The sequence below is a fragment of the Oryctolagus cuniculus genome, chromosome 17 (genome assembly GCF_964237555.1).
Source record: "Oryctolagus cuniculus chromosome 17, mOryCun1.1, whole genome shotgun sequence".
Lineage (NCBI taxonomy): Eukaryota > Metazoa > Chordata > Mammalia > Lagomorpha > Leporidae > Oryctolagus > Oryctolagus cuniculus.
Window position 1 is genome coordinate 66,011,202 of NC_091448.1, and position 11,624 is coordinate 66,022,825.

The window sequence follows — 11,624 nt, forward strand, 5'->3', positions numbered from 1 at the left end:
GCAGCTTCCGGGCCGCTACGGCAAGTTCTCAGCAGAGCTGCTTTTTGTCCAAGTTGCCGTGCTTGCAAAGATCAAGCGCTGTCGGCTGCCTGCACCCAGTGCTCCTTGTCCAGCTCAGGGATGGCTGTGCCCATGCCTTTGGTCCCTGCCCCATGGTGCCCTGCGGCTTGAGAACACCCACTCTTAGATAAGCGGGCCCTCCGTCAGCTGCTGTGGTTTTGGGTTCTGCTTTCTGGGCACCCCGATTCCTGCTGAAAAACGCTGAGGCAGGGGGTGGGGGTGTGGGTTAGGGTTTCCTGCCCAGGCCGTCTGCCCACACTCCAGGCAGCCCTTGTGGGCTCGCGTGCCCCTCGGGGCCCGGGGAGCCTGCCACCTTGGAGGGTGCAGCCGCTAAGCCCCAGCGCCGTGCTCTGTCCCCAGGTGACGATAACGGCAAGAAGGCCAACAACCCGAACCACTGCAACTGCATCATCGACCAGATCTTCACCGGCGGGCTGCAGTCGGACGTCACCTGCCAGGTCTGCCAGTGAGTGTCCCGGCCGCCAGACCCTGCCCGCACGGCCTCTGTGTCCCGGCCGCCCGCGTGGCCTCTGTGGCAAGGGTGGCACCCAGTTTTTTCGGGCACTCACGGGAGCATCTGCAACAGCCTGCAGGCGAGGGACAGGTGTTTACTTACACAGCCGAGCCTTGTCAGGCATTGAGATGAGACAGCCCAGCAGGTGCCGAAGGTGGGGTGGGGGGTCGTGCCGGGTCGGCTGGTGGCGTGCTCCCTACACCCTCGGTGCCGGGCACAGCTGTGTCCTGGACACAGGCTCGTCCCCTGGCCCCCGAGCGCGCAGGTTTTGCAGCATTACGGGTTCCTCTGCGTGTCTGCTCACAGTCCCAGGCTGCAGGCTCAGGAAAGAGTCCTTTGTTGGCTACGTTGTAGAGTCCTGCAGTCGCCCTCGGTGCACACTGGAGGCGTCTAGTCCCCGAAGCCCTGGCCCCAAGCCCTTGAAATCGTTTCAGTGTCTGCCGTCTGTGTAGGGCGGAGCAGGTGCTGCGCAGGCGCAGGCACGGGTGCAGGTTTTTTTTGTAAGTAGGAGAGACGGTCCTGGGCCTTGGCTCTGAGCAGCTTGTGCCCGCCAGCTGACCATGAGCTACCCAGTCCCTTTGCCAGGGGGAATCTCCAGGTTTACTTCCTCTTTGAATATCTCTCTAGTAAATTTCCAGCCTATTTCTACTGTAAGGTCTCTGGGCAGGTGCTGGCTTGCTTTGGTGCAGCACCAGCTGCCCCCTGCAGGGGCTGCAGAGCCCGGCCACTGCCTTCTCAGCCTGAAGTGTGCCTTGGGGTCTCCGCTGTCCACGAGGGGGCAGTTCCCAGATAGCAGCGGGGATCCCGAGGCTCTGGACCGAGAGCCTGGAGTGTGCACTTTCAGAAAACCCCTAGGTGCTGGCCGTGATCTGCTGGCTTGGGAGACTGTTATTTTCCCAGCAGCCTTTGCCTCCCAGGCAGGACTCGGATCCCTGGCAGGGGCTTGGAGCCCCAGGCTTGTCTGGCGTGAGCGCTGCTGCTTTGTCCTGGCCTGGGAGGGCCTCGGGCGGGGCACATTGAGGGTGGGGTGGGCGATGGGGGCGGGGCACTGTTGGGGGTGGGGAGGCATTGGTCCTCAGTGCACCTGCACCTCCCTCTGCTCCAGTGGCGTCTCCACCACCATAGACCCCTTCTGGGACATCAGCTTAGACTTGCCTGGCTGCTCCACTCCCTTCTGGCCCCTGAGCCCCGGCAGTGAGGGCAGCGTGGTGAACGGCGAGAGCCACGTGTCCGGCACCACCACGCTCACCGACTGCTTGCGCAGGTAAGAGGCCTAGCCCTGGCACGGGGCCAGTGCCGGCCAGTGCCAGGGGGTCTTGGGAAATTTCGGAGGAGGCATGTGCTGTGAAACAACTACACGTTTCGCACTGATCAAACCATTTTTTTTTAAGATTTATTTATTTGAGAGGCAGACAGAGAGGGCTTCCATCCACTGGTTCATTCCCCAAATGGCCAAGAAGGGTGGAGCTGGGCTGATCCCAAACCAGGAGCCAGGAGCTTCTGGGTCTCCCACACGGGTGCAGGGCCCCAAGGACTTGGGCCATTATCTGCTGCTTTCCCAGGCCACAGCAGAGAGCTGGATCGGAACTCGAACCGGCGCCCATATGGGGTGCCGGCACTGTAGATGGCGGCTTTACCTGCCACGCCACAGCACCAGCCCCTTGCTACCTTTTAATTTTTTTTATTTTAATTTTTTTAAAAGATTGGTTTATTTATTTATTTGAAAGTCAGAGTTACACAGAGAGAGGCAGAGAGATCTTCCATCCGATGGTTCACTCCCCAGTTGGCCGCAACGGCCGGAGTTGCACTGATCCAAAGCCAAGAGCCAGGAGCTTCTTCCGGGTGTCCCGTGCAGGTGCAGGGGCCCAAGGACTTGGACCATCCTCCACTGCTTTCCCAGGCCGTAGCAGAGAGCTGGATCAGAAGAGGAGCAGCCGGGACTGGAACCAGCACCCATATGGGATGCCAGCACTTTAGGCCAGGGCATTAACCTGCTGCTCCACAGCACCGACCCTTACCCTTGCTACCTGTTTTTTTTGACAGGCAGAGTTAGACAGTGAGAGAGAAAGACAGAGAGAAAGGGCTTCCTTCCGTTGGTTCACCCCCTATGTGGCCGTTACAGCTGGCACAGTGCTGATCAGAAGCCGGGAGCCAGGTGCTTCTCCTGGTCTCCCATGGGGTGCAGGAGCCCAAGCACCTGGGCCATCCTCCACTGCACTCCCTGGCCACAGCAGAGAGCTGGCCTGGAAGAGGAGCAACCGGGAAAGAATCTGGCGCCCCAACCGGGACTAGAACCTGGGATGCCGGCGCTGCAGGTGGAGGATTAGCCTAGTGAGCCGCGGTGCCAGCTGTAATGAGATACTTGGCCACTGTGGAATTGACAAAAAAAAAAAACAAAAGCTCTCACCTGCCTCTGGCCTCTGGCGAGGACCCTCCAGGGAGCAGGTCAGGATCACAGCAGCACAGCAGCAGCGGGGTGCGGGGGCGGGGGCGGTAGGCTGGGTGCACACCCACAGGGCGGGGCCGCAGCTGGGAGACCTGACCATGGTCCTGTGGCCCCCCCCCGACCCCTTCAGTGCCACCAACAAGCACCTTGCAGCAGGCCCCACCTCCTAAAGGTTCTGCCACTGCTGATGGTGCCACCCTGGGGCCCACGCCTCCACCCCCAGGGTACGCAGCCAGGCCCACGCCTCCACCCCCAGGGGACGCACACAGACCCGCACCTCCACCCTCAGGGGACGCACACAGACCGGCAGCCAGGCAGGTAGAAGCAGTGGCTGAGCCAGCATCCAGGACCAGGCCCCGAGCAGGGACAGCGCCCTGAGGACAGGTAGAGCCTTCGCTGCACTTGGTACCCAGCAGGCGCTCCTAGGTTGTGGCTGGTCTTTTGCTAGATGAGAGGCTGTGTCTGCCTCCTGAGCTTTGCCTGGCTCCTGTCCCGGGAAAATGAGAGAGAGAGCAGATCTCGAAGCTTCCTGGCCCTCTGTGGGTGACGGGCAGTGCCCGGCTGTGAGCTGAGGGGCCAGCCCCTCTCGCCTGGGCACCTGCAGCGTTTTCTGATTCATCCGTTTACGAGGTCGTCTGAGGCAGGTGCTAGCATTTGGGGTGCACCTCTCAGCCATGTGGAGGCCCCAGGAAGCCTCCCCTTGTTCCCCCTTCCCCTGCAGTGGTCAGCGGTCACTGCCAGTGTGGACGGGCTGCGACGAGAGCTGCTCAGCCTCGGTTATCTCGCTGCCCTTGTCAGCAGGACCAAAGCTGCGTGTGCATGTGTGTGCATGTGTGTATGTGTGTGTGCAGGACCAAAGCTGCGTGTGTATGTGTGTGCATGTGTGTGTGTGTGCATGTGTGTATGTGTGTGTGCGTGCCCGTGTGTGCGTGTGTATGTGTGTGCATGTGTGTGTGTGCAGGACCAAAGCTGCGTGTGCATGTGTGTATGTGTGTGTGCAGGACCAAAGCTGCGTGTGCATGTGTGTATGTGTGTGTGCAGGACCAAAGCTGCGTGTGTATGTGTGTGCATGTGTGTATGTGTGTGTGCATGTGTGTATGTATGTGTGTGTGCGTGCCCGTGTGTGCGTGTGTATGTGTGTGCATGTGTGTGTGTGCAGGACCAAAGCTGCGTGTGTATGTGTGTGTGCGTGCGTGCGCTGTTGAACATGATGTCAGCCTTGCTTCCCAAGTGAAAGGCCTGAAGTGGGCTCTCCGCAGCTGTGACTTAAGCAGAGCACTTTGCCGGAGTCCTCGCTGAGTCACATACGTCATGAAAGGGGGAGTCGCCCTTTGCGGTTGGGCCAGCTCAGGTCGTGAGGTGGGGTGGGGGTGGGGAGCACCCCTCCTCCGCTGTGCACAAAGCAGAGCGGCTCTTGGCGAGGTTCTGCTGAGGCCTGGCACGTAGTTCCCACACAGGCCAGAAAGGCTCGCTGTGGCTGGTTTTGTTTTGTTTTAATTTATTTATTTGAAAGGCAGAGTTTTACAGAGAGACAAACAGATCTGCCTTCTGGTTTGTCCCCCAAATGGCCGCTAACTGCCAGGGCAGGGCCAGGCCAGGAGCCTGGAACTCCGTCCTCGGACTCGCACATGGGTGGCAGGGGCCCAAGCAGTCTGGCCGTCTTGGGCTACCTTTCCAGGGGCATTAGCAGGGAGCTGCATCGGAAGTGGAGCAGCCAGGACTCGAACCAGGGCCCATGCGGGATGCTGGCATTGGGGGCAGCAGTTTAGCCTGCTGTGCCACGCCGGCCCCTCCCTGAGTTTCTCACACAGCTGTGTGTGTGTGTGTATTTTAACTGCATTTGAAAGACCAGCAGACACAGAGGGACAGGGAGAACTACCATCTGCTGTTTCACTCCCGGAACGCCTGGCCAGAGCCAGGAGCCAGGAAGTCAACTCAGGTCTCCCATGTGGGCGGCAGGGGCCCGAGTGCTTGAGTCGTCACCATCTGCTGCCTCCCAGGGTGTGCATCAGCAAGAAGCGGAATCAGAAGCCGAGGACTGCAACGGCCCAGGCTGGAGCCAAGAACTCCATCCTGGTCTCCCACGTGGGTGCAGGCGCCCAAGCACTTGGGCCATCTTCCACTGCTTTCCCAGGCACATTAGCAGGGGAGCTGGATCTATAAGTGGAGCAGCCGGGACTCGAACCGGCGCCCATATGGGAAGCTGGCATCGCAGGTGACAGTTCAGCCTGCTGCCCCTCAGCGCCAGCCCCGACGCAGCCTTTCTGACATCACAGACTCTTACCCGGTTTGGACTGTTGCAAGCAAAGCTGCCGTAGATTTGTGTACGGTTTTTGTGTGCACATTGCATTTTGATTTTTTTTTTTTTTTGACAGGCAGAGTGGACAGTGAGAGAGAGAGAGAGAGAGAAAGGTCTTCCTTTAGCCGTTGGTTCACCCTCCAATGGCCGCCGCGGCCGGCGCGCTGCGGCCGGCGCACCGCGCTGATCCGATGCCAGGAGCCAGGAGCCAGGTGCTTCTCCTGGTCTCCCATGGGGTGCAGGGCCCAAGCACTTGGGCCATCCTCCACTGCACTCCCGGGCCACAGCAGAGGGCTGGCCTGGAAGAGGGGCAACTGGGACAGAATCCGGCGCCCCGACCGGGACTAGAACCCGGTGTGCCGGCGCCGCTAGGCGGAGGATTAGCCTAGTGAGCCGCGGCGCCGGCCATGCATTTTGATTTCTCTGGGACAGACTCATCTGCTGGGTCGTATGGCAGTTAGAGACCCGTTACCTATTCCCTGGCCCTTTGCTGCAGCCAGAACATTGAAGGTGAATATTTTTAGAAGCGCCAGGGGAGAAAAGATGAAGGAGGAAGAACTGGTGTCGCTCACTGTGGAATTCCAAACACGTGCACGTGTGACTGTGGGCACGCAGGGGACGAGCCCACGGGCCGGGTCCAGCGCCGCCGTCTCTGACCGCACTCTCGGCTCTCTCAACACCCGGCAGGTTCACCAGACCAGAGCACCTGGGGAGCAGTGCCAAGATCAAGTGCAGCGGTTGCCATAGCTACCAGGAGTCCACCAAGCAGCTCACCATGAAGAAACTGCCCATCGTGGCTTGTTTTCATCTCAAGGTTGGTCTGCTGGGCGGCTGGTCAAAACCACCTGTGGTCCCCGGGTCCCCGGCACAGCTCATGGGGTGCAGAGGGCACGCTGTGACCCCAGCGCACGGTGGGAGGGGAGTGAGCTGCTCCCTGGGCCGCAGTTGGGAGGTTTTCTTCCACCCAGGTCCTGCAGCTCCCCTGCCCACGTTTTGTTGTTCGTTCTTAAACACGGAGGCTTAGCATCGCAGTGTTGTGCTGAGGCCTTCCTGAGCCCGTCCTGCAAACAGCCGGGGGCTCCGCAGGCTGCCTGCTGCTTCTTTAAGAGGCAGAGTGACAGACTCGCCCATCCACTGGTTCACTCCCCAAATGGCCACGACAGCCAGGGCTGGGCCAGACCAAAGCCAGGAGCTTCCCCTGGGTCTCCCACATAGGTGCAGGAGCCCAAGCACTTGGGCCATCTTACACTGCTTTCTCAGATGCATTAGCAGGGAGCTGGATCGGAAGTGGAGCAGCCGGGACTCAAACCAGTGCCCCTGTGGTCTGCTGATGTTACAGGCAGTGGCTTTACTCGCTCTGCCACAGCTCCAGTCCCCGAGGGTGCTTTTAAATACAGGACCTTCCTGGTCACTGCCTGATCGATCTCCTGGATTGGTTTTGCTGCCACAGGTTGCTGGGGTGGCGGGGTTGGGGGGAGGGAGACCTCCTGTACACCCACCCCCCTAGCAGGCCCAGTCCTGACTTGAGCCTCATAAATGAGGCCTGTGTGGGTTCACTTTGTGCTGGTGACGCGTCAGCTCCGGACACGGGTGGAAGGTGATTCATAAGACAGAGAGGGGGTCTCAGGGATGGGGGGCCGCTCCCTCTCACCCTCCCTCCCCGTCCCTGTCTGCAGCGCTTCGAGCACTCGGCCAAGCTGAGACGCAAGATCACCACGTACGTGTCCTTTCCCCTGGAGCTGGACATGACTCCCTTCATGGCCTCCAGGTGGGCGGCGTCTCTTCCTCCACGAGCGGCCGGGGGTGCAGACTGGGGGGGGGGGGGCAGGGGACACGAGCCTTTACCTTCCCGAAACACAGTTCTTTGCTTTTTTCAAGTTTTATTTATATGAGGGGCATGGGGGGGGGTGCGGGGGTTGGGCAGAGAGAGCTTCCACCTGCTGGTTCACTCTCCCAGTGCCCATAACAGCCTTGGCTGGAGCAGGCTGGAGCCAGGAGCTCCATCCAGGTCTCCCGGGTCGGGTGGTGGGGACCCAAGCGCTTGGGCCGTCTTCCGCTGCTTTCCCAGGCTGTTAGCCGGCAGCTGATGGGCAGTGGAGCAGCCGGGTCACAGCGGGTGACCATACGGGATGCCGGTGCACAGTGCCAGCCGCTGTGTGGTGCTTTTTGAGGAAGCAGCTGCATCAGCTGTGGAGGCCTCACATCTGTCCCAGCTGCGCTCCATCCTCGGGAGAGGCTGCAGTGGAAGTGCCAGGAGGCACGGCCAGGCCTGTGCCCCGTACACAGCCTGCACCTGCCGCCGTAGCCATCGCGGGGCGTGGGTAGGGAGAGCGTGTCCCCCTGCAGCACGTGGCGGGGTGGCCCTGGACACAGTCCCCCGCGTGTCTTCGGGCACTTGCTTTACCACCCCTGCTGAGTTTGGTTCTTGTCGTGGCAGCAAGGAGAGCAGGATGAACGGGCAGTACCAGCAGCCCACAGACAGCCTCAACAATGACAACAAGTGAGTTGTGGGCAGCCCCGGGGGCGGGGAGCCAGGGGCAGGGGCCCCTCCCACGGCTCTGTGCTGCGAGTCCTGCCCGCTGCTGGGGGGCTTGGCGTCGGGTCCTCAGGGGCCCGCCTGGCACGGGTGTCTGCTTCCTGATGGGGACCCCATGGAGTCGGCCGCTGTTCCCATCCCCCACCCCCACCCCCAGGTACTCCTTGTTTGCGGTCGTGAACCACCAAGGCACCCTGGAGAGCGGCCACTACACCAGCTTCATCCGCCAGCACAAAGACCAGTGGTTCAAGTGCGATGACGCCATCATCACCAAGGCCAGCATCAAGGACGTGCTGGACAGCGAAGGGTGCGGCCCGGGCCTGGCTCCGGAGGGAGGAAGGATGGGAGGCCCTTTGCGGGCAGTGCTACCTCCCCTTGTGCCAAAACCACATCGACCGGGGTGGGGCGGGCACCTTCCAAGGACCGCTGAGAGCTTGCTCTGCAGCGGGCGCCTCCCTGGCCACGGGCGCCCCCTAGCGCACGGAACGGCACACGGCAGCTCCTACCCCTCCCGCTGGGTCCTCCACCTGGGGTCCCTGGCCCAGGGCTGCAGCAGACCCACCTACCGGGAGCAGAGTTCTAGGCGCCAGGGTGGCGAGCTTGGACTTGGGGGTGCCAGCTGTCGCGTGTGCAAGCCGGCGAGGTTCTCGCCTCCTTGTGGAGAGGAAAACCAAACCCACGCAGCCCCCGGGGTGGGCGGCGGGCAGCTGCCTGCAGGGACCGGGCAGGTGTCAGCCTTCCCTAAGCCCCCGCGTCTCTGCCTCCCCAGGTACCTGCTCTTCTACCACAAACAGTTCCTGGAGTACGAGTAGCCTCGTCCGCGGCCGGCCAGCCAGGACGAAGGCAACGAATTGGCGACCTCACCGACGACCCCGGCCTCCCTGACAGCGTCCCGGCCCGCAGGCCCCTCTGCCCAGGCTGGGCCCCCACAGGGACTGCACGGAGGCTGCGGCGCGGGCCGGAGGGCCCTGCCCCTGGAGCGTCTCGCGGGCGCCTCCCTTGGTGGCTGCCCAGCCTGCGTCTGCGTCCGCGCCCAGGCCCAGGCCCAGGCCCAGGCCCAGGGGCGTCCATGGCAGCCGTGGGCAGGCAGGGCCAGGGCGGCTGCCATGCCGGGGCCGGGAACCGCACTGCATGAGGGCGCGCCGGCCGGAGCCATCTCGGGTTTCTAGAAGTAGGCTTTCTGACCCTCCCTCCTCTCCCCGTGCCCCTGATGGCGGCTGCCTCCTGGGTTTCTGCCGACTGCGTGGGCGGAGCTTGCTTTCTACTTGGTGCTGTCTCCTTGCTTCCGTTCCAGGGGCGGGCAGAGCGGAGGGAGCCAGGCTGCCGCCGCCCGCGTTCTCTGGGGTCTGAATGGGGGGGGCAAGCGGAGGGTCTCTGGGCGGTCTTAGCGTCCCTTTCCTCCTCCCCTTCCTGGTCCGCTCTCCCACCTCCTCTCCCTCACTGCTGGCGCGGGGACGCTGGGGTTGCCAGCGGCATGTCGTGTGGGGGCCGGGAATGAAATGGCTTTGCAGCCAGGGAGGCGTGTTCCCCGGGGGCCTGTACTTAGGGACTCTGAGATTTGAATTAACGTCATCCTCCCGGATCAGGAAGTTGAGATTAAAGTATTTTAAGCTGGGGAGACCGTGTTGGCTGAGAGACTGCAGGAGGGTGGCAGGTGGAACCCCCCACCACCACCACCTTTCCCTCCAGGTGGGCGCCGTCGGAGCCTGCGGCGTCCCCACGGCCTGTGACTCGAGAGCGTTTTCAGGGGGCCGGGGTGACCCGGTGCTGAGTCGGGCACAGCTTGGAGCAGGGCACGTGGCTTCGGGACTCTGAGCTGGGAAACCGTTCTGGAAGGCGTGCGCGCTACGGGGCACCCCGGCCTGCTGGGTGTCCAGGCGCAGGCGTGGCCGGGCCCCTGTGCCGGCCTGGGGCTCTGTGGCGAGTCCCCTGGGCCCCACGCAGCAGCTCCTGTCCCCGGCGAGTGTCAGCTGCGCCCAAGACACTGGTGCCAGGAGCCAGGTGGCGCCCTGCCCTGCACACCTGTCTGTGGGCACCGCATTCCATGTTCCATGTGCCCCCTGGGGACATGACGCTGATGTCCTGAGTCGGGGACTCTGCCTGCTTCCAGCTCCCCAGTGCTGCTTTCTGTTCAGGAAAATGGTGTTCCATTTCCCGGTAAAGCCCCGCCCTCGCCTCGCACCCCACATGTCCTGCAGATGCCTGGGGTGCAGCCCGGCCCCGCACCCTACGGCACCTGTACCGCGCCTGCGTCTCTGAGATGCCGGCCCGCCCCACACCCTGCACCCACACGTCCGCCCAGACTCCTGGGGTGCAGCCCAGCCCCGCACCCGCACCCGTCGTGACCACGACCTGCGTTTCTGCGATGCCGGCCCTGCACCCCGCGCCCCGCCGCGGTGCTTCACGGGAAGGCGCCCCCTCCCCCGCTTGCCACGTGTGCTTCGCGTCGTGTGACATTGATGTGCCCCCGCCAGTTCCAGTGCCCATTGCGTGTGCTCTTGCTCTGAAAACAAGCCGGAAGAGACCAGTTCCAATGCTCGTGCTGTGGTTGGAGATTCGATGGCCAGACGTCCGCCCCTCCCCACCCCTCCCCTCCCTGTCGTTGAAGGACCCGCGCGCTCCGGCCTCCTCCCTTCCCGGCTTGTAGTTTCTCCCCTCATAATAAAGCTGCATTTTATTCCGAAAAATAACCAGAAGCCCGGCTCCCTCCTTACCGCCAGGGCAGCGGGGCTGCAGCACCACGGTGGCCGCCCCCTCCCCCGCACATGGACTTGGTGCAGGTGCAACCGTGTCCTCACCTGAGGCCTTGTAAGGGCTGGGACCAGGCTAGGTGACAGCCGTGGGATGCCCTGTGTGACGTCAGTGCTGGCGAGGTCGTGGCACGCAGGCTGAACACGCACAGCAATGGGCATGCGTGACTGTGTAGCTGGTTCAGGGACTGGTGTAGACTCCATGACCCCCGTCCCCTCCCGGGCTTTGGTGATCAGGGCTCTGGAGCTGGTTAACCCAGACCTCTGCGAGTTCTGGCAGGTGTGCGCCTCCTGTTTTGCATGCATGGGTTGCAAACCTCTGTGGGAGACCCGCTCACCTACCTCCCCTGGGAATACCAAGAGGCACCGGACAGCCCCGCCGCGGTCCTCACAGGGTCCTTGTGCCCCTGGGGAGGCAGGTGCTCCAAGAACTTCCCAGGCCAGGAATAAGAATTACCTACGATGGGTGGGGTTGCAAAGTGCGGCACCGGAGCCACGCCCATTGCCCTCACCTTGATACTGCTCCCATCCCAGCCTTGGCAACCGGAAACAAATGGTTTTTCTTGCAAGCTGGGGATGCACTGGGACTTCCCCATAGCATTGTCTTGAGCCAGCCCAGCTGCTGCTTCCAGGGACTTGTGGCCCCCCGCCCCCACCGCCCCACCCCCTGAAGGCAGCTCCCAAACAGCCCGTGGGTTGGCTCCAGTGGAGACGGATTCCCACCCCTCGACTGCGGCAGGGCCGGTGCACGGAGCTGATCCGTCTTCCTGGGAGTGAGTCAGTCTGCCATGCAGGGCAGGGTCAGCCCAGTGGACCCTAGTGAGGGCAAGTGTGTGACCTTGAGCCCACTCTGGGCTCCGGTGCGCAATGTCTCCTTTGCCCATGGCTTAGCCAGGGGCCAGACCAGCTGCATCTGCGAGCTTGCAGGTGTGTCCATGGGGGACCGAGAGTGTCCCGTGGCCAGCAGGAACACAGGGGTCTTTACCGGCCTTGAGGTCATCCGCACCCAGACCTCGTTG

General features: G+C 62.5%; 1 protein-coding gene across 2 annotated transcripts in view; it reads left to right on the forward strand.

Annotated features, from left to right (window-relative positions):
* Positions 1 to 10,542, forward strand: part of USP22 (ubiquitin specific peptidase 22) — a 37,339-nt gene extending 26,797 nt beyond the window's left edge. For both annotated transcript variants that reach the window (XM_051839773.2, XM_051839774.2), the window contains 7 exons: positions 421 to 526; positions 1,680 to 1,838; positions 6,007 to 6,133; positions 6,996 to 7,087; positions 7,757 to 7,819; positions 8,013 to 8,162; positions 8,625 to 10,542. In XM_051839773.2, the coding sequence (XP_051695733.1) occupies positions 421 to 526; positions 1,680 to 1,838; positions 6,007 to 6,133; positions 6,996 to 7,087; positions 7,757 to 7,819; positions 8,013 to 8,162; positions 8,625 to 8,667 (740 nt within the window). In that variant the 3' untranslated portion in view covers positions 8,668 to 10,542. The remainder of the gene's footprint in view (positions 1 to 420; positions 527 to 1,679; positions 1,839 to 6,006; positions 6,134 to 6,995; positions 7,088 to 7,756; positions 7,820 to 8,012; positions 8,163 to 8,624) is intronic.
* The last annotated feature ends 1,082 nt before the right edge of the window (positions 10,543 to 11,624 follow it).